The sequence below is a fragment of the Nansenia antarctica genome (assembly GCF_963989245.1).
Source record: "Nansenia antarctica genome assembly, chromosome: 3".
NCBI lineage: Eukaryota > Metazoa > Chordata > Actinopteri > Argentiniformes > Microstomatidae > Nansenia > Nansenia antarctica.
The window spans coordinates 30,789,251-30,811,932 of record NC_137688.1 but is presented as its reverse complement, the minus strand read 5'-3'; the positions used below and the strand labels follow the sequence as shown (position 1 = coordinate 30,811,932).

At 47.6% G+C, this 22,682-nt stretch overlaps 1 protein-coding gene across 1 annotated transcript; it reads left to right on the top strand.

Annotated features, from left to right (window-relative positions):
- Positions 1-14,537: 14,537 nt before the first annotated feature.
- On the top strand, positions 14,538-22,338 carry fam83hb (family with sequence similarity 83 member Hb; the record flags this gene model as incomplete). Its single annotated transcript, XM_080527161.1, has 7 exons — positions 14,538-14,666; positions 14,789-15,112; positions 17,017-17,181; positions 17,969-18,093; positions 18,276-18,848; positions 19,106-21,545; positions 22,318-22,338. Exons 1-7 carry the CDS (start codon positions 14,544-14,546, stop codon positions 22,336-22,338), a joined length of 3,771 nt encoding a protein of 1,256 aa, XP_080383287.1. The 5' UTR covers positions 14,538-14,543.
- Between the last annotated feature and the right edge of the window lie 344 nt (positions 22,339-22,682).

Genomic DNA, 22,682 nt, shown 5'->3' with positions numbered 1-22,682 from the left:
TTTTCGATAATCGCAAGAATTAACGATCCATTATCGATTAATCGATAAGCTTTTTTTTCATATTTTTTATTTTTATTTTTTATTTTTTCCAAAAACATTTCCCCCCCAAAAAAGAAAAAAAAATAGGGCAGAAATAACGAGCATGTTTTCCTTGGGGAAAACTTTATTTGTGTTGCTATTGCACTCATTCATTCACATTCAAACTAGACACTACAGTCAGATAACAATCATCTTAAACAAGGCATTGAGTAGCCTAAATTGTTTAACTTAAAAACACATTTTACATTATAAATAAAAATATAGAAAATAAGTAACTCACCATAGGAGCAGTAAAAAAACAGTTAATCACAAATAGGAGGATGACTGAAAACGTTAGTGTCCTTAAACAAAAAAATAAAAATAAACAAAAAGAATAATTAATTATTATTATCGATTATCGAGCAAAATATTTTGTGTCGATCATTGATGCCCACCCCTAAATGATATATATATATATATATATTATTTTTTATATTTTCTATATTTTTTATAATAAGTTATTATTATATATATATATATATATATATATATATATATATATATATATACAGTACAGGCCAAAAGTTTGGACACACCTTCTCATTCAATGCGTTTCCTTTATTTTCATGACTATTTGGTACATTGTAGATTCTCACTGAAGGCATCAAAACTATGAATGAACACATAGGAATTATGTATTTAACAATAAAGTGTGAAATAACTCTAAATATGTATTATATTTTAGATTCCTCAAAGTAGCCACCCTTTGCTTTTTTGTTGTTAATAAAATATCTAATAATAATATTAAATATAATATGTGTTAATAATAATATGTTATTATATATATATATATATATTTAACACACACACTATCCAACCATGGGCCATTGTGTGTTGTGTGGTCTGTGTTGTGTAGATACCACAGAGTCAGAGCAGAGCAGTGATGATATACAGGAGGACAGGTGGTGTTCTGTCTCACCTGTGTGATTATGAGCCGCTACTGAAAGGTTCTCTCTCTAAACCTGTTCTCAGGTATTCTCTGGTGCTCCTCTCTCACCTCATTCTTGTAGCTCTTCTAGCCCACTAGGCCTTCAGACACCTTTAATAGTGTGATGGACTAGATCAGTGGGTATGCTAAGAGATCGATCGGTGTGTTTGTGTAGCGGGGCGTGTGTGAGTGTGTGTGTGTGTGATACAGGTTCTGCGGTTACAAGTTAATGTTCATGTTGAGACAGAGACAAATGTTCCCTCTTGTCCTCAGAGAAGAGAACGAGGGCTCTGAACGATGAAGGACCAAGTGTTTGGCGAGAGAGAGAGAGAGAGAGAGAGAGAGAGAGAGAGAGAGAGAGAGAGAGAGAGAGAGAGAGAGAGAGAGAGAGAGAGAGAGAGAGAGAGAGAGAGAGAGAGAGAGAGAGAGAGAGAGAGAGAGAGAGAGAGAGAGAGAGAGAGAGAGAGAGAGAGAGAGAGAGAGAGAGAGAGAGAGAGAGAGAGAGAGAGAGAGAGTCACCGCTTAAAGTTAAAAACATAGTTGCCATAACAACAAACATCACATCCTGTGTTTGTGTGCCCTTTATACAGGTACAGTGGATGTGGAACCTGTCAGCAGTGACATTTCACCTGTCTGTCATCTGATGACAGTTAACCTAGAGGCTAGAGAGACAGACAGCAGGTTAGAGAGACAGACAGAAGGTTAGAGAGACAGACAGCAGGTTAGAGAGGCAGACAGCAGGTTAGAGAGACAGACAGCAGGTTAGAGAGACAGACAGAAGGTTAGAGAGACAGACAGCAGGGTAGAGAGACACACAGCAGGTTAGAGAGACAGACAGCAGGTTAGAGAGGCAGACAGAAGGTTAGAGAGACAGACAGCAGGTTAGAGAGACAGACAGAAGGTTAGAGAGACAGACAGCAAGGTAGAGAGACAGACAGCAGGGTAGAGAGACAGACAGCAGGTTAGAGAGGCAGACAGCAGGTTAGAGAGACAGACAGCAGGGTAGAGAGACACACAGCAGGTTAGAGAGACAGACAGCAGGTTAGAGAGACAGACAGCAGGTTAGAGAGACACACAGCAGGTTAGAGAGACAGGTTAGAGAGACAGACAGAAGGTTAGAGAGACAGGTTAGAGAGACAGACAGCAGGTTAGAGAGACAGACAGTAGGTTAGAGAGACAGGTTACGGCCAAGCTCCACCATGGCCATCGAGCGTTGCGTCTAATGTGCGTTGCGTCCGAAATTGGGATCAAATGCATTGTAATCAATGAAAGGTGCTCCACCTGCTGCGTTGCGTTGCGTCAGCGTTGCGTCCGATGGCTGCGTCCAAAGTAGACTTTCAAAAAAGTTTGATTTTTGACGGTGGATGGACGCAGACGTCACAATGAGACGCCCCACGTGGGGCGTCAACGCCCCACGTGGGGCGTCAATCACCGCACCTGTGGTGAACTCTTGTTGCAGGAATGGACGACGAACGGCTCATCCTTGAGGTCGAAATTATTATTTTTTTATATGCGACAAATGACAGATTGTACCATGATGCTATACGTACCCATAATTGATGAAAGAGATGTAAGAGAATGTAAGTGCTCTCCTGATCCAGAAATTCCCGCTATGAACGTCTTTGTTAATAACCTCGCGCTCTGAGCTCTCCTCGCGCTCGGTGGAGCATATGACAGTATGACATTTCCTACTTGACTGGGGTCACACTTTATTCCCTTATGATGATCCACAGCTGCTCAAACTATCAACTGCAACTCTGTTGATATGTAACTAGATTTATGGTTAAGGATAGGGTTAGATTTAAGGTTAGGGCAAGGTTTAGGATTAGTGGTTAGTTAGTTGAAATGTTGTTGACAGTTAGTTGAACATCTACTGAACTAGCAACTATCTATTTGGGAATATGTAGATAAACTATTACCCTGATTGGAAAATGTTCTGTATGATGTTGTTATTGTTGTGGACATAATTGCAGTCAAGGGTGAAATTACTCCCGTATACAAAAAATGCCAGTGGAGCTAGAGTAGAACGTTGACGTTGACGCAACGTTGACGCAACGCTGCAGGTGGAGCTTGGACAACGGGAAGTTGACGCAACGTCGATGGCGAGTTGACGCAACGCAGCAGGTGGAGCTTGGCCGTTAGAGAGACAGACAGCAGGTTAGAGAGACAGACAGTAGGTTAGAGAGACAGGTTAGAGAGACAGACAGAAGGTTAGAGAGACAGGTTAGAGAGACAGACAGCAGGTTAGAGAGACAGACAGAAGGTTAGAGAGACAGACAGAAGGTTAGAGAGACAGACAGCAGGTTAGAGAGACAGACAGCAGGTTAGAGAGACAGACAGCAGGTTAGAGAGACAGACAGAAGGTTAGAGAGACAGACAGAAGGTTAGAGAGACAGACAGCAGGGTAGAGAGACAGACAGCAGGTTAGAGAGACAGACAGCAGGTTAGAGAGACAGACAGCAGGGTAGAGAGACAGGTTAGAGAGACAGACAGCAGGTTAGAGAGACAGACAGCAGGGTAGAGAGACAGACAGCAGGGTAGAGAGACAGGGTAGAGAGACAGACAGCAGGTTAGAGAGACAGACAGCAGGGTAGAGAGACAGACAGAAGGTTAGAGAGACAGACAGCAGGTTAGAGAGACAGACAGCAGGTTAGAGAGACAGACAGCAGGTTAGAGAGACAGACAGAAGGGTAGAGAGACAGACAGCAGGGTAGAGAGACAGACAGCAGGGTAGAGAGACAGACAGCAGGTTAGAGAGACAGACAGCAGGTTAGAGAGACAGACAGAAGGGTAGAGAGACAGACAGCAGGTTAGAGAGACAGACAGCAGGGTAGAGAGACAGACGGCAGGTTAGAGAGACAGACAGCAGGTTAGAGAGACAGACAGCAGGTTAGAGAGACACACAGCAGGTTAGAGAGACACACAGCAGGTTAGAGAGACAGACAGCAGGTTAGAGAGACAGACAGCAGGTTAGAGAGACAGACAGCAGGTTAGAGAGACAGACAGCAGGTTAGAGAGACAGACAGCAGGTTAGAGAGACAGACAGCAGGGTAGAGAGACAGACAGCAGGGTAGAGAGACAGACAGCAGGGTAGAGAGACAGACAGCAGGGTAGAGAGACAGACAGCAGGTTAGAGAGACAGACAGCAGGTTAGAGAGACAGACAGCAGGGTAGAGAGACAGACAGCAGGGTAGAGAGACAGACAGCAAGGTAGAGAGACAGACAGCAAGGTAGAGAGACAGACAGCAGGGTAGAGAGACAGACAGCAGGTTAGAGAGACAGACAGCAGGGTAGAGAGACAGACAGCAGGGTAGAGAGACAGACAGCAGGGTAGAGAGACAGACAGCAAGGTAGAGAGACAGACAGCAGGTTAGAGAGACAGACAGCAGGGTAGAGAGACAGACAGCAGGGTAGAGAGACAGACAGCAGGTTAGAGAGACAGACAGCAGGTTAGAGAGACAGACAGCAGGTTAGAGAGACAGACAGCAAGGTAGAGAGACAGACAGCAGGGTAGAGAGACAGACAGCAGGTTAGAGAGACAGACAGCAGGTTAGAGAGACAGACAGCAGGGTAGAGAGACAGACAGCAAGGTAGAGAGACAGACAGCAGGTTAGAGAGGCAGACAGCAGGTTAGAGAGACAGACAGAAGGTTAGAGAGACAGACAGCAGGTTAGAGAGGCAGACAGCAGGTTAGAGAGACAGACAGCAGGGTAGAGAGACAGACAGCAGGGTAGAGAGACAGACAGGTTAGAGAGGCGGCCCATAGCAGGAAGGTGGCTGGTAGGGGGAAAAAGAGCGGACCTGCCTGACCAGCAAGTCGATGTTGAATTTCCAAATAGTTAAAATTCTGATTAGGGTTAAGGGAATCGTTAGGGTTAGGGTTAGGGTTTAGGGTTTAGGGTTTTGACCTAGTCGGGCTGTTAATGGGACTCTGGCCAATCAGGTCCCTGGAGCCTCTCCCGGGTGGTATCTTAGAGGTGAGAGAGGCGGGTCAGTAGCAGGAGGGTGGTAGGTGGTCGTTAGCGCGATGTGTCCCAACACCCCCCCGTCCTCGGAAACCCAGCCGTCGCATTCTCTGCGACCTTCGTTCTAACTCTGCTATAGCACACCTGATTCAACTTGTCATGAACCTATCGTCATTCACCAATCGTCATTAACCAATCGTCAAGCACCACCGATTAGATGAACCGGGCGTGCTAGTTCAGTTAAAGAGCAGAGATATGCAACAGTCTGCAGTTTCCCTGAGGAAGAAGTAGAGGAACACAGATAGACACTTGAGACTGGTTTTCTGAGATGTAGATACCATCTCCTACCGTTGTGCCCTTGAGGAAGGCGCAGAAAACCGCTTTAAAAGCTCCAGGGGTGTTTACTGTTGTCACAGGTGGATCCTGTGTCTGGGGTGCTCGGGGGCTGAGCAGAGGACAGGTTTTTTGCTGTACTTTTCGTCACTGCCGGTAAAACATTGTGTGACAGCGTGAGAGAGGCATTCTGGGAAAAACACATGAGCATTATGGATATGTTTCTGGGTGAATCAGGAAGGCAGGGAGGGGTGTGTGTGTGTGTGTGTGTGTGTGTGTGTGTGTGTGTGTGTGTGTGTGTGTCACAGCCAGTAAAACATGATGTGACATGATTGGCTTAAGTCTACATCAGTCCAATGAAGAACCAATCCAAACAGTGTAATGGTTGATGATGTGATGTGAGTTATTTACTGTATAGTTGATGGCTGTTGCTCTCTATGAAACTACTATCTTCTGGAACATTTAGCCTGTCTTCCTTAATGTGACATTCAAGCTGTCCAAAAGCTTCCTAATGGTTGTAATGACTGTTTAATCTGTAGCGATCAGGGAATGAGGTCACGTGAACTTTAAATATTTCATTTACGAATGCTGTTTTGATCCCGAAAAAGCACTCTGCTCTACCCGACACTTGATTTTCTTCTGAACATGTTGTTATTGCCAGGGGTGTTCTAGGGGAGGGGCCAGGGGTGTTCTAGGGGAGGGGCCAAGGGTGTGCTAGGGGAGGGGCCAGGGGTGTGCTAGGGGAGGGGCCAGGGGTGTGCTTGGGGGAGGGGCCAGGGGTGTGCTAAACATTGCGTACGCACAAAAGAAGACGTACGCCACCTTTAACCTGTTACCATTCCTGTATAATCAGCCTAAAACACCTATCCAATGTAAACCCAAAGTAAATTGAAAGCTGTTCTTGAACCATTTAGAGTAAATGCATGGGGTTGGTCTCCTTTTGAAGGTAACACTCTGAAGTTTGTTTCCCAACAGTAAGAATGACTAAGTGGCACTGGCATTGAGAAATAGAAGTTTGAACACACTGAAGTAAACGTTTTTTTTCATTTTCGCCTAAATAATTTTTAGCAATGTAAACAAACCGTTGTTGTCAGAATGTTATCGATTGGTGGTCAACTATAAGGCTTCAGTTGAGTTGAGTTTGAGTTTTATCAAATTTGTCAATGTAGTGTGTTTGTTGGTGAGGTCGATTGTGCCTGCTGTTGTGATTGTATCTTGAGAAGGATTATTTGGCTCGAAGTACAAGAATCATAGCTTTGAGAGAATGTAACGCATGACTACCTACATAAACATAGGAACATAGGAAGCTTACAGGGCAAGACTATTTGCACATGGCGCTAGGGCCCACTGGCGGATTCTTAACACCAGAACAGCCATGAGTAACAAATATATCAGATTTCAGGACCCTCCTTTCACGGCTTTTCCTAGATATGTGCGTTCTACCACCCAGTATCCTTACATTTTCAAAATCACATCAGGATAAGCTAGTATGAAGATATTTTACTTTGGGATTTATAAAAAACAAACTGGGCGGAGAATGTGTGGTCCTCCAGGGACACTCTGAGTCTGACCCATGCGTAAGCTCATAAACTGGGGAAATTAGCAACTGCAACTCCGATGGCACAAGGATGAAACTCGAGAAACGCTTTGAAATTGATACCATCTCACGTATTATATATGAAGAGTTCCCTGCAGTGCACAAAACAAAACATGATTTAGCATAATAAATACAAATCTGTTTTTGCAAAAGAACCCCTCAATTATGTTGGATAGTTTAATCGGGAATCATATTTAATTGGATCTGTAATTATTAAACAATACTTGCATGTTATGAAATGCATTATCATAAATAATAAGGTGACAAATTACATTTAAGCTGATGCCATTTTCGATGCCTCAGTCGGGCAGATACGAGTGCACAGTTTCATATATTGTTATCACGTGTTCGTTCGGCAGAACTGTTGCACAGATTTTCGCTGGTAGGGCTTTCACACCGCCATGGAACCGTAGTCTGGAACTGGCCGGCGCGTTCAGACCGAAAATAAATTGGTTCGGAGCCTGAAAAGTTGGTTCGCAACGGGAACCCGAAAATAGTGGTTCTCAAGTGGGAACAAAAACGTAGAACAGTGAGTCACATCGTCAGTGGGTGTGTCATATTCTAACCGGAACGGTTCCTTTGCGGTGTGAAAGCCCCAATGGGTCAGATCTTTTTTTGTAGCCTTTCTGTCGGGATTTGCCTTGATTGTCGTCATGCAGTCAGTATGGATTGATATTAAATAGGGCCGTTTCACTGACCATTTATAGGCAACTATGGGCGTTAAACGGGTGGGACAAGACGCTCGTTCACATGCACAGTTGATTGTGATTTATAAAGGGAATCCGACGTGGGACGTGCCTACGAACTCGTTATAAATCAGAATATTTTTGGGCGTAAACTTTCTGTCTTTCATACCTACGTAATCTTTTCACGTCAATCCTGCGTTTTATAAACGAGGCCCCAGGAGCCGTAATGCAGCGCTCCTGGAGCAGCTTTTGGGGTAGGTGTTGCTGGGTTGAGTCACGCAGCGTAGGATGTAACAGGTTAGCCATAGGCTAGACTAGCTTGTGAATCAGGATATGGCAGGCTAGCTGTAGGCTAGGCTAAGGCTAGGCTAGCTGGTGACTCAGTACTTTTCAGTCAACTGCATCCTGCCTTTGATCCAGGGGTGGGGCTGGTTGGCATAGTTACTGAGCGCTGAGGTTTGTCATCATATCACAAGCATCGTCATCATCAGGCAGGTAATAGTCATCATACACACTGTACAAAACACCTATTCAACCACCCACACACACACAGGCGCACACATGTACAACACGAAGGATACCATTCCATGCATTACAATGAGACATCCTCCGATTTCTACCACCACCAGCCTATCTTGAAGTACCTGTAAACACACACACACACACACACACACACACACACACACACACACACACACACACACACACACACACACACACACACACACACACACTCACTTACCCCCATCTCAGTCAGTCTGCCTGTTCTGCCTGTGCTGCCACTCAACCATAGTCAGTCACAGACCACAGGTTTCCATGGTGAGGCAGCAGACCTCAGGTTTCCATGGTGATGCCTACAAACAGGAAAATACATCCTGTATAGTTCCCATATGTTCAGAGCAGGCCCAGTATGCCTTTGCAGCTCAAAGTCAACACATAGTCAACACACACGACTTACAGTAAAACGGTACATCTCTGGGTCTCATACTCATACATACTTTTTTTTACATTACATCATATAACAATTGGTTGATCTGAACCAATGAGCATCAAGCCAGGGTTGGCTTCATATAGTGGACACCAAACAAGGTAAACGTTACTGCTTGAAATTATTTATATAAAACAAGAGCGCTCAATTCTATTTCATGTTTAAAACCGTCTCTGTTTAGAATGCCTGCACTGAATGAACCCCAGCTCTACCCTGACCCCCCCCCCCCCCCTCTCTCCCTCTCTGCCACGCCCGGCCCTGTCATTCACACTCACTGTTAAGAGCACACTCACCCTTAGGCACATATCTATGCTAAGTTTGCCCTACTACAAACTCTAACCTTCACCTTCACATCTTAAATCCATGTCTAGAGGCAAAGAAATAGTGTCATAATGTCAAAGGTCTATTCTACTCTTTATAGGGCTATTGTTACACCTACAGAGCTGCTGTCACTTACACATCTGTGAGTTATGCAATGGCATACCCATATTAATTCAAATAAAACAAATTTTAAAAATCTTCCTTCTTCTAGCTCTACGACTGCCAATAGCTCCAGGCCTGAGCATAGATTACTTCTTCCTGCTATGACCGGTGGATAGATGATTCACGTACTTAGTCAAATGTATTGATTATAAGTTGCTTTGGAATAAGGCGTCTGCTAAACGCCCAAAATTGCATAAAATGAAACCGTAATAACCTTTAGCAAATAGTTCAAGTTATTATGTCTAAATTCTGGTGCAATAATTGGACTCCAAACAGTAAGTGCATACCTGTAGCTCAACACACCCTATAACATGTTTACTCAACAGAAATATGAGAGAACCTGTCTATACAGCTCTCTCGCTCTGTCTTTCTTTTGCTTTCTTGCTCTCTCTGTCCGTCTTCTGCTGTCCATCTCTCTCTCTCTCTCTCTCTACCATCTGCTTTCTCTCTCTCTCTCTGTTTGCATGTTAATCCCAAGATAGTTCGAACTGCAATCATTAGTCATTGTTAATATAACTATATAAACCCCTCAAAAAAAGCTCGGAAACGTTATTTTGGTTGATTAATCCCCCCCTTTAATACCAATTGGTATTGTATTTTATATCGTTGGAAAGCCTGATTAGTCACCTTTACAACGAGGTACAACTTGTAAGGATCATGCATTCGTGGAATGAGTAACACAGCTAAACGTGTGGGTAGCGGCCCAAATGTTTTTGCCAAAATCCCCTGCAATATTCTTCTGTTGGTATTTATAGGGGGTTTATATAATAGTTGCATTTCCATGCTAAATACCGTTGGATCTGCTTTGCCCTGAGTCAGTCCAGCCATAATGAATGACGATGCATTAAAGTCTTAAGTACCATTAAATATCTATTCCAGTTTAGGGTAGATTTTAGAGTGAACTATCCTGTTAACAGAAGAGGGTTAGTTATGATGTAGCCTACAGCTTCAACACATGACCGCGTGGTGCAGGACAGCATGTTGTGGTGTGTAGTTTTCTTAGGTGTGTGTGTGTCGGGTGTGTAGTTGTTGTTTGTGTCGGTGCATCAGGCTAACATTAGCATGTGGTGTTGTGTAGGTGCTGGTGTAAAGCAGGGTGAGTTGTGTAGAGCAGGGTGAGTTGTGTAAAGCAGGGTGAGTTGTGTAAAGCAGAGTGAGTTGTGTAGAGCAGGGTGAGTTGTGTAAAGCAGGGTGAGTTGTGTAAAGCAGGGTGAGTTGTGTAGAGCAGGGTGAGTTGTGTAAAGCAGGGTGAGTTGTGTAAAGCAGGGTGAGTTGTGTAAAGCAGGGTGAGTTGTGTAAAGCAGAGTGAGTTGTGTAAAGCAGGGTGAGTTGTGTAAAGCAGAGTGAGTTGTGTAGAGCAGGGTGAGTTGTGTAAAGCAGGGTGAGTTGTGTAGAGCAGGGTGAGTTGTGTAAAGCAGGGTGAGTTGTGTAAAGCAGGGTGAGTTGTGTAAAGCAGAGTGAGTTGTGTAAAGCAGGGTGAGTTGTGTAAAGCAGAGTGAGTTGTGTAGAGCAGGGTGAGTTGTGTAAAGCAGGGTGAGTTGTGTAAAGCAGGGTGAGTTGTGTAAAGCAGGGTGAGTTGTGTAAAGCAGGGTGAGTTGTGTAAAGCAGGGTGAGTTGTGTAGAGCAGGGTGAGTTGTGTAAAGCAGAGTGAGTTGTGTAAAGCAGGGTGAGTTGTGTAAAGCAGGGTGAGTTGTGTAAAGCAGAGTGAGTTGTGTAAAGCAGGGTGAGTTGTGTAAAGCAGGGTGTGTTGTGTAAAGCAGGGTGAGTTGTGTAAAGCAGGGTGAGTTGTGTAGAGCAGGGTGAGTTGTGTAAAGCAGAGTGAGTTGTGTAAAGCAGAGTGAGTTGTGTAAAGCAGAGTGAGTTGTGTAAAGCAGGGTGAGTTGTGTAAAGCAGAGTGAGTTGTGTAGAGCAGAGTGAGTTGTGTAGAGCAGAGTGAGTTGTGTAGAGCAGGGTGAGTTGTGTAGAGCAGGGTGAGTTGTGTAGAGCAGGGTGAGTTGTGTAAAGCAGGGTGAGTTGTGTAAAGCAGGGTGAGTTGTGTAAAGCAGAGTGAGTTGTGTAAAGCAGGGTGAGTTGTGTAAAGCAGGGTGAGTTGTGTAAAGCAGGGTGAGTTGTGTAAAGCAGGGTGAGTTGTGTAAAGCAGGGTGAGTTGTGTAGAGCAGGGTGAGTTGTGTAGAGCAGGGTGAGTTGTGTAAAGCAGGGTGAGTTGTGTAAAGCAGGGTGAGTTGTGTAAAGCAGAGTGAGTTGTGTAAAGCAGGGTGAGTTGTGTAAAGCAGAGTGAGTTGTGTAAAGCAGGGTGAGTTGTGTAAAGCAGGGTGAGTTGTGTAAAGCAGGGTGAGTTGTGTAAAGCAGAGTGAGTTGTGTAAAGCAGGGTGAGTTGTGTAAAGCAGAGTGAGTTGTGTAAAGCAGGGTGAGTTGTGTAAAGCAGGGTGAGTTGTGTAAAGCAGGGTGAGTTGTGTAAAGCAGGGTGAGTTGTGTAGAGCAGAGTGAGTTGTGTAAAGCAGGGTGAGTTGTGTAAAGCAGGGTGTGTTGTGTAAAGCAGGGTGAGTTGTGTAAAGCAGGGTGAGTTGTGTAAAGCAGAGTGAGTTGTGTAAAGCAGGGTGTGTTGTGTAAAGCAGGGTGAGTTGTGTAAAGCAGGGTGAGTTGTGTAAAGCAGGGTGAGTTGTGTAGAGCAGGGTGAGTTGTGTAAAGCAGGGTGAGTTGTGTAAAGCAGAGTGAGTTGTGTAGAGCAGGGTGAGTTGTGTAAAGCAGAGTGAGTTGTGTAAAGCAGGGTGAGTTGTGTAAAGCAGGGTGAGTTGTGTAGAGCAGGGTGAGTTGTGTAGAGCAGGGTGAGTTGTGTAAAGCAGAGTGAGTTGTGTAAAGCAGGGTGAGTTGTGTAGAGCAGGGTGAGTTGTGTAGAGCAGGGTGAGTTGTGTAGAGCAGGGTGAGTTGTGTAGAGCAGGGTGAGTTGTGTAGAGCAGGGTGAGTTGTGTAAAGCAGAGTGAGTTGTGTAGAGCAGAGTGAGTTGTGTAAAGCAGGGTGAGTTGTGTAAAGCAGGGTGAGTTGTGTAGAGCAGGGTGAGTTGTGTAGAGCAGGGTGAGTTGTGTAAAGCAGGGTGAGTTGTGTAAAGCAGGGTGAGTTGTGTAGAGCAGGGTGAGTTGTGTAGAGCAGGGTGAGTTGTGTAAAGCAGGGTGAGTTGTGTAGAGCAGGGTGAGTTGTGTAAAGCAGGGTGAGTTGTGTAAAGCAGGGTGAGTTGTGTAAAGCAGAGTGAGTTGTGTAAAGCAGGGTGAGTTGTGTAAAGCAGAGTGAGTTGTGTAAAGCAGGGTGAGTTGTGTAGAGCAGGGTGAGTTGTGTAAAGCAGGGTGAGTTGTGTAAAGCAGAGTGAGTTGTGTAGAGCAGGGTGAGTTGTGTAAAGCAGGGTGAGTTGTGTAGAGCAGGGTGAGTTGTGTAAAGCAGGGTGAGTTGTGTAAAGCAGGGTGAGTTGTGTAAAGCAGGGTGAGTTGTGTAAAGCAGGGTGAGTTGTGTAGAGCAGGGTGAGTTGTGTAAAGCAGGGTGAGTTGTGTAGAGCAGGGTGAGTTGTGTAAAGCAGGGTGAGTTGTGTAAAGCAGGGTGAGTTGTGTAGAGCAGGGTGAGTTGTGTAAAGCAGAGTGAGTTGTGTAAAGCAGGGTGTGTTGTGTAAAGCAGGGTGAGTTGTGTAAAGCAGGGTGAGTTGTGTAAAGCAGGGTGAGTTGTGTAAAGCAGGGTGAGTTGTGTAAAGCAGGGTGAGTTGTGTAGAGCAGGGTGAGTTGTGTAAAGCAGGGTGAGTTGTGTAAAGCAGGGTGAGTTGTGTAAAGCAGGGTGAGTTGTGTAAAGCAGGGTGAGTTGTGTAAAGCAGGGTGAGTTGTGTAAAGCAGGGTGAGTTGTGTAAAGCAGGGTGAGTTGTGTAAAGCAGGGTGAGTTGTGTAAAGCAGGGTGAGTTGTAGAGCAGAGTGAGTTGTGTAAAGCAGGGTGAGTTGTGTAAAGCAGGGTGAGTTGTGTAGAGCAGAGTGAGTTGTGTAGAGCAGAGTGAGTTGTGTAAAGCAGAGTGAGTTGTGTAAAGCAGAGTGAGTTGTGTAAAGCAGGGTGAGTTGTGTAAAGCAGGGTGAGTTGTGTAAAGCAGGGTGAGTTGTGTAAAGCAGGGTGAGTTGTGTAAAGCAGGGTGTATTCTGTAGAGCAGGGTGACTAGGTGTCTAGGTGTGTTCACCTAATGTCAAGTTGAAGGGTGCCGTTGTTTTAACAACAGGGCTGTGACAGAACAACAATAGGTGGATTATGTAACAATGGACAGTGTGTTTACCTGCCTGTATCCCTCACTTTCTCTCTCTCTCCCTCCCCCCCTTCCCGCTGGGCTCTTCACAGTATCAATACTTTCTCTTTCTCTCCCCCCCCCCCACCCCTCTAGGCTCTTCACTCGGGCTGGGCAAACGATCAAAATTTCTTTTTCCATAATCGCAAGAATTAACGATCAATCGATAAGCTTTTTTTTCATTGGGGAAAAAACTTTATTTCATTCATTCACATTCAAACTAGACACTACAGTCAGATAACAATCCTCTTAAACAAGGCAGTGAGTAGCTTAAATTGTTTAACTTAAAAACACATTTTACGTTATAAATAAAAATATAGAAAATAAGTAACTCACCATAGGAGCAGTAAAAAAAACAGTTACTCACAAATAGGAGGATGACTGAAAACGTTAGTGTCCTTAAGAGCGTCCAGCTTAACTTAAATTTAAACTCCAGCGAGAGACTGTAGGCGGTAGGCCTACTGGTTCTTGTTCAGAAAGATGATCATGTTAACATGTTCAGGGGTGAGAGACGAACGCAATCTGGTGACATGTGGACAAACTAATTTCCATTATTATTATTATAAAAAAGAAAAGAAAATAAAATATATATTAACGATTATCGAGCAAAATATGTTGTGATCGACCAAGATCCTTATCGATCAATTATCGATCGTCGATCATTGATGCCCACCCCTACTCTTCACACACAGTATCAGTACTTTCTCTCTCCCTCTCTCTCTTCCCCCCTTCCCTCTAGGCTCTTCACACACAGTATCAGTACTTTCTCTTTCTCCCCCCCCCCCACCCCTCTGGGCTCTTCACACACAGTATCAGTACTTTCTCTTTCTCCCCCCCCCCCACCCCTCTAGGCTCTTCACACACAGTATCAGTACTTTCTCTCTCCCTCTCTCTCTTCCCCCCTTCCCTCTGGGCTCTTCACAGTATCAGTGTTTGTTATGTGTGTCTGGGGAGGCTGATTGGAGGTAGAAATTAAACATGCGTGTGTTTGATACTATTCCTCTTTCCGTTCCATGCATGGCTGGCTCGCCGTGTGTGGATGGTGTATCCAATAACCTGGAGAAATAAAGGTTGAAACAACAGTTGTCTGTGTCGTACAAACTTATCTCATGTCCCCTACTGTCTCTTCCACAGGTCTGAGCACCCATCACCCATCACCCCTGACCCCTGACCCCCCCTCCCATCATGGCCCATCGCTCCCAGAGCTCTTCGGTAGGGGACAACCCCCTGGACCCCAACTACCTGCCCCCCCACTACCGCGAGGAGTATCGCCTTGCCATCGACGCTCTAGTGGAGGACGACCTACAGGTATAACAGTGTTTGTGTGTGTGTGTGTGTGTGTGTGACAGAGAGAGAGAGAGAGGTGTTTGTGTATGTGAGTGTGAGTGTGTGTGTCTGTGTGTTAACCTACCTATGCCTTCTCCCTTCAGGGCTACTATGAGTTCATCCAGAAGGCAGAGGTGGTCGACTTCCTCTCCCAGCCGGAGATCGAGCACATCAAGTCCACGACCAAGACGCCCAACCAGGCTTCGGCCGTCCCGGAGCTCCCCTACCATCCGGAGGAGGACAGCTCATCAGACACATACTGGCCCATGCACTCCGACACGGCGGCCCCGGGGCTGGACTTAGGATGGCCGCTACAGCAGCACAGCTTCCACGGGCCTACGGAGGTCACCATGCTGGTGAACCCCTCTGACCCTGACACGCCCAGCATCAAGGAGCGGGCCAGGAGGCTCATCAGGGGGGCTCAGCATGTGAGTGCAGCAGAGAGGGTCCTGTAGAGACTACAGTGTTTCCCACAGGAACTTGTGAGACTGTGGCAGGTGGACCACGTATTTAAGAAACATTTATTTTAAAAGTCCATAAAAAATATTCCGATGATGGGGGCAGGGGTTAGGTTAGGGTTAGCTCCGGCTAACCCTCTGGCTAAAGAAACAGCACAAAAAATACTTTTGGTTCGTTATGAGACTGTTGCGGGACAAATTAGACTATGGCGGCCTGCCACAGTCTCGTCTATGTATGGGAAACACTGGACTAATTATGGGTTACCTGCCCTTGAATAGTTTTAGGCTACTTGCCCTTGAATAGTTCTAGGCTACCTGTCCTTGTTATAACTTGTCAGGATCTTCCACATACCTGACTGTAGCTGAGGTGCAGTTGATGAGAACTACTGTCACAAAAGGAAGTTGCTGCAACAATGTCTATTTATTTAGCTACTGTACGTTTAGCCTAGTTAGGAAAGCTTGAGGAAATCCTTTGCAGAAAGTAGCTACACAGGGGGGGAAACCCGTTTGAAATGTCAACTGATGTCAAATACCTTGTTTGGGCGGAGCTACCATTTGATTAAATGTTGCAAAATATCATAGGCTAGATCTCTGCACCGTGTTCCTAGAGACATGAAAACAATGTACATTGGATAGATGGTACGAGACTTATGGTATGAGAGATGGTATGGTTGGCTTAACTCAACACATTGACATTTTACATGGTGGGCGGGGGTGGTGGGGAGGGTGTAAGGTGTTCACACACCTGAACAGGTGAGGGGGTGGACTCCCAGTGACACCCTCCACCTGTTCTCTACCATCTCCGAATAGAGATACAGAGTAACTTAGCATGTGATTATGTGATTGTGTGTGTGTGTGTGTGTGTGTGTGAGTGAGTGAGTGAGTGAGTGTGTTAGGGGTGGGTAGATCAAGGTCGAGGCAGACACCATGAGTGAATGCATTCCAAGCATTACAATGAGCCTGTCCTCCCAATTGCCGCCTCTACCAGCCTCCCCTGACCTACACTCTTGATAACAACAGAGAACATTGCCACCCCTGGATCTGTTTTGCTCCTCTCGAATCAATGTTATCTACTGTACCAGACTGAGTGACAGCGTTTTAGATAAGAGTAGTTACAATGTAGAAAATGATTCCAGGGTTGAAGTTATCCCATAGTGAAGTCTACCTCTGCCCGCTCCACTTCCACCCCCACCTGAAGATGAATGACGTGGACTCAGCTCAACCTCCTAAAAAACCCCGATTACGGCTCAGTCCCTAACCCTAAATGTCACAGGAGTGGCCAAACCTGTTATTGTGGCTAGCAGCACAACTTGATAGCTGACTGTCCTTCCCGTGTGTGTGTGTGTGTGTGTGTGTGTGTGTACGTGTGTGTTTGTACGTGTGTGTCCTTGTACTTGGTATGTGTATGTCTGTCTGAACCTGCAGACAGCTAGTGTGAGAAACAGCCTCTGAAGCTAATCTGTCAAACGCTTATGTAAAGACTGAACGGTGATTAGTGGGCAGAATACTATCTCACAATGTACATCGTGTACTGATATACTGCACATTTAGCTGCTGTTGCAATTATTTGTGGTTTGTCTGTTTGTTGTGTTTGACTTATTGATGATGCACGTTCCATCTATAGGTAGAATATATAAACTAGAGCTATTCTGTGAATGTACAGTATGTCTGTCAGACATGATTATTAAACCTTTATTTATTTAGGGGGTCCTACTGAGACCGAGGTCTTTGTTTGAGAGGAGCCCTGCTTACAAACATCGATCAATCAAATGTACATACATATGCAATTTGTTCAGGTGGATCATCACTGATTGGCTGATGTGTTATTTCTTTGTCCCTGATTGGCCTACTGTATGTTTGCTCCTTCCCTCCAGGTCATCGCCGTGGTGATGGACATGTTTACGGACGTGGACATCTTCGCTGACCTCCTGGACGCTGCAGCACGTCACGTCCCCGTCTACATCCTATTGGACGAGCTTGATGCACATCACTTCGTCTCCATGGTGACCAGCTGCAAGATCAACCTGGACTTGGTCCAAGTAAGTCTCATTGTTCTCCCTGGAAAAATCTCATTCGGAGCCGATAGCTATTCTATTGAGCTAAGACCCACCTAGGGTGAGTTGAGGTCAGGGGAGGCTGGTGGAGGAAGGAGAAATCGAAGGTAGGGCTCATTGCTACGCATGGTAAGGAATGAGGAGTGCGTCATTCAAGGTTGTTGTTAAGTTAGGGAGAAGTAAGGAGAGGGCATGTCAGCACGGCATGGGTCGGCTCGAAACCATGCCGACACGGGCATGTGTGTGCACTGTAGACCACTGGACCACCCCAGGCCATGTAGACCATTTTTCTGTTTCAGCAGCCTCTGGCTAGCATTGCCTCCTTGGATCATATATCAGTTCATGGCTCAATGACGTTGTCCTGAAAGTGACTCCAAAGCAACCTGTGTCGGGATGGGATGTTTATGGTGGATGGCAAGTCTTGTCTCTTCCAATAATGGCAACCTTATTTAGCTGAATGAAATGGTGTCTGGCTGAACCCAAACCTGTTTAAATGTCACCAGAGCAACCAGACCAGTTTGATTCTCTCTGGAAATGAAACACTGTTCATTAAGAGATGAACTCCCAGTCTTTGCCATTCATACATTAACATGACTTTAACTCCCTCTCTTTGTCATCTTTCGCTCTCTGTGTGTGTGCCTGCGTGTGTGCCTGTGTGTGTGTGTGTGTGCCTGCGTGTGTGCCTGCGTGTGTGCCTGCGTGTGCCTGTGTGTGTGCCTGTGTGTGTGCCTGCGTGTGTGCCTGCGTGTGTGCCTGTGTGTGTATTTTGCAGATGATGCGCGTGCGGACAGTGGCAGGTGTTACATATTTCTGTCGGACAGGGAAGTCCTTTAAAGGACAGGTGAAAGACCGCTTCCTATTGACTGACTGCAGGGCTGTGCTCTGTGGCAACTACAGGTAAGCATAGAAACACAACATGATAGAAAAGACCTCACCTGTATCCCTATCCCGTCCTGTATTTTCACCCTCCTGTAAGCCCAGTTGTTTCACTGTGTGTATGACCACCTCAATAATGTTACACCTCTTCTCCTTCTCCTCTTCTCTCCCTCTCCCGCATTTCTCACCTCTTTCTCCTGTAGCTTCACGTGGTCGTACGAGAAGCTTCACCGCTGCATCGCCCACCTCTTCCTGGGCGAGCTCGTCACCACCTTCGACGAGGAGTTCCGCATCCTCTTCGCCCAATCGCAGCCCCTCACTATCGACAACGCCCTCGTGCCACACCAGGGCTCCGACACCAGCAGCACCAGCAGTTACTACGGCCAGTACGGGATGAAGAGGACCCAGTCCATGCGGAACCCCCGGGGTTTCCTGCGCCAGCCGGAGCTCCCCGCAGCCTATCCTTTCCCGGGAGATTCCGATCGGAACTCGGCCTACCAGTTCCGGCGGGAGGACCCGTACCGCCACACCATGGAGCCGGCGGCCGGGCTGGGGATGACGTCGCTGGGGAGGTTTGCGTCGTTGCAGCAGTTCCGGCAGCAGTCGTTCCTGGACCAGGGGCGCTCCATGGTGTCCAGGCAGATGGAGATGAGCTCCAACGCCTACAAGAGGCACAGCTACGCCGAAGGAACCCAGGAGAGCTACTCCTCCTCCAGACAGTACATGAAGCACAGAGTCATGAACAACGTGGAAGAGATGGAGCAACACTACCACAGGTCAGCCACCACTGGTTTATGGGCGTTGTAGCTTGTCCCTGTCTATCATGATGTGTGATGTTTAAATGAATGTGTACCAGGGGAGGCTGGTGGAGGCAGGAAATCAGAGGAAGGGCTCATTGGAACGGAATATGATGTTTTTATGAATGTGAATATGGATAGAATGAAATGGATAGTACATTGGTTATGGATATGAATGAGAGAGAATGAAAATATGGCTACATTATACATTGTTATACTTATTCTCCTCCTTCCAGGGAACAGAGCCAGTCCAGCCACTACTTCCAGAGTGACGGCCCTGGATCAGGTTATAGACAGCGGGACCGGAACCGAGGCCAGGTCCCTCCACACCTCGCCCTGGACCAGTACTCTGACCCTGGCTACCCCCCCGAGCTGGAGGTCCCTACTCCTCCAGGCAGCTATGGCCGAGACTACCTCTCCTCCGCGGACCTGAGGGACGACCCAGGACACATTCCACCTCCAGCAGGGGGCAAGTACGGAGGAGGTTCTACTCATAAGAGGCCCACCGTGGGCCAGGCTTACGCCTGCCTGAGCTCCCCTACACATCCCCACCCTCCAGAGAAACCAGGGTTCATGGTGCCTGAGGACCAGCCGGACAAGGATGAGGACCCCAGTGTGAAGCAGGGCATGAGGAGCTGGAGGATCAACTCCTACCTGAGTACCTATGAAGACGGAGGAGAGGAGGGGCTGCCTCAGCCCACGGGCCCAGACGCTTTTGAGGAGCCTCTTAACGCTCCCAGGCCGGACCACAGGCCGCGCTATGGTAAGCCCGTCCTGCCTGATTATAAGGAATCTGGCCCAAAGACGACAACCAGAGATCTGTCAGGCACGGACACCTCCAAAGAGAGGGAGAGGGAGGTGGGGGTGGACTTGGGGGACAGCCTCTCCAAACACGACTCGTTCCGTATGCGGGTCAACCCCCTCCTGCAGCGGACCTCCCGCCTGCGCTCCTCCCTCATCTTCTCCTCCTCCAAGGTGGAAACGCACAGCGGAGGCCTGGGCCTCAAGACCGCCACAGAGGAGGACGAGGACCTTGACCCGCTCCGCACCTCCTCCATCGTGACTCAGATCCTGGAGAAGAGGAGGTCCATGACCCGGGACCCCTTCGAGTGGAGGAAGAAGGCGGAGGAGAAAGAGAAAGAGAAGGAGAAGGAGAAGGAGAAAGAGAAGGAGAAAGAGGAGGAAAAGGCAGCGGCGAGGCTGAAAGAGGAGAGTAAGCCAAAAGAGGAGCCCCTAAAAGCAGAGGCTCCTAAGAACCCCCTAGCCGAGGAGGAGAAACCTAAAGTGACCCCAGAAGCCCAACCCCTGAATATGAACGACCCGGCGAGCCGCCTGCAGTACTTCAAAGAACTGGCCGCCAAGAGGAAGTTGTCCAAGATAGAGGCAGAGTCTACTCTCTACTCTAGAGCCCCGGAGCCTGCCCAGAAGAAACCAGACCTCTCGGTCACACCCTCTCCAAGCACCACCCCATCTGTCCCCAAAGACCCCTGTCTGTCTGTCATCCCACCAGACCCCGCCCCTAAGAAACCAGAGGGCACGTCGTCAACATTAACTGGGCTCATAAGCAGACATTCAGTTACCTCCAGCAAACCGCCCGTGATCGAAACCAGACCTTCCATAATCCAGCCCAAGCCCTCAGAGCCCAACCCAACCCCAACCCCAGCCCCAACCCCAACCCCGGTCCTAGCCCCGGCCCTAGCCCCGGCCCTAGCCCCAACCCCATCCCGATTCCTAGCCCCAGCCCCAACCCCAACCCCATCCCGATTCCTAGCCCCAGCCCCAGCCCCAGCCCCAGCCCCAGCCCCAGCTCGAGTCCCAGCCCCTGCCCTGGCTCCGTCCCTGGCCCCGGCGCCGTCCCCAGCCCCATCCTCAGCCCCAGCTCGAGCCCCAGCCCCATCCCCCCCAAAGGAGTCTACTAAATCCCTGAAGCCGTTCCCCTCTCCCAAGTTCTTCAAGAGGGACTCCTCGCTGAAATCCTTCAAGAGCTCCAGCAACTCGCGTACCGTCTCCTGCGGTGAGGAGATCCTGGCCACAGACGCCACGGACGCGGAGAAGAGCGAACAGAGGAAGTTGCGCTCCCTGAGCTCGTCCAGCATGACCCGGGGCGAGCCCAAGAGCCTGGGTTCGAACTCCTCCCTCAACCAGTTGGGGGGCGGGGGGGAGGCAAAAGCGGAGTCCAAGCCCCTCGACTTCCTCAAGAAGCAGACGCAGAAGCTGAAGGGCTTCCTGGGGCCCAAGGATAAGAAAAGTGCCAGCTCGGCGTCTGCCAGCGGTGACGACAAGACCATGAGCACCGTGCCGGAGATTTCTGAGGACTCCGCCGGCTCCTCAACAGCCAATCACAAGGCCTCGGCCGGGGTCAAGGTGGGTCCGTCACGCTACCAGGCCTCCAGCAGCTCGGTACTTTTCAACAGCAATCTGAGAGACGACACTAAAGTAATCCTGGAGCAGATCTCAGCCAACAGCCAGAAGAACAGGCTGGAGAGGGAGGAGACCGGGGGGGAGAAGGGCAGCGAAGCCGGGGAGGAGAAGGGGTCCGGAGGGCTGGAGAGGCAGCTGTCGCTGAAGAGGAAGGGGCTGTTCGCCCGACCCCAGTCCAACCCTCAGGAGAGGGACGGGCTGCTGAAGAGGATCGAGAGCATGAGGAAGGAGAAGAAGGTGTACAGCCGCTTTGAGGTACTATGCCGCAGCCAGGAGGGCCGCATGACAGGGGGAGAGGAAGGAGGAGAGGGGGAGCGTAGGGAGAAGTAAACACACATCTGGGCTGGTTAACGCTAGAAGATAAGGTCATAGATACACGTCAAAGAGACATTTAAATTCCATGTGAATTTTATGGTTAATTTCATAGTGCATTAAAATATATATATATATTGCTGTTAATGTGAAAGATATTTGATGCTGCTATTTCAGTATGTTGACACAGAACTATTTCTAAATCATGTTTACAGATAGTTTTATACAAATTTGCAACAATGGAAAACAATAAATGTTAATGAGAGCATTTTACATACCACACAGAATGACTCAGATGGTTTTCATTGTGTGGATATGATGCCATAGGGGCTGTAGAGTTGCTCAAAGGAAGTCACTAATTATACAGAGGGGAGAACATGTGGTGATTGAAATTAAGTAAAACTATAATGGTTCACTAGCCCTAGACCAGATTACCAAGAGCTACGATACTGTGTCTGTCTCTGTGAGACAGCCATGGGGGAAGGAAGGGGGAAGAGAGGATCGGTGCAGAGGAATGGTTGCCTCCCTGAGGGGGTGAGGGAGAGAGGGAGGAAGGGGGAGAGAGGATAGGTGCAGAGGGATGGTGGATGAAGGAGAGAGGGAGGAAGGGGGGAGAGAGGATAGGTGCAGTGGGATGGAGGGGGGGAGAGAGGGAGGAAGGGGGGAGAGTCAGATCCTGTTCCTCTGACTGTTGTTCCTGTTGTTCTGTTAACAGATGGGGAATAACCTGGGATAACTAAAGATGGCGGAGAGACCTATTGTCTACAGACTGTGTGTGTGTGTGTGTGTGTGTGTGTGTGTGAAGCTCACAAAAAACACACACACAAACAACCCCACATTTCCCATATGTGCCAAACACAGAGACAGACGCTACGCAGGAATGAACACCAGACAACAAACTTTGAACAGCAGATACCTCTGGGTGCTACAACTACTGTCTGCTGTCTACCTGGATATTCACACACACGCACACATACACACACAAACACAAACGCACACAGTAAAACAACTTGAAGAGACAAACTGTAAAAAGTGAGCTGAAAACATGGATGATTCTGCAGGTGGAATATGCCCATATAT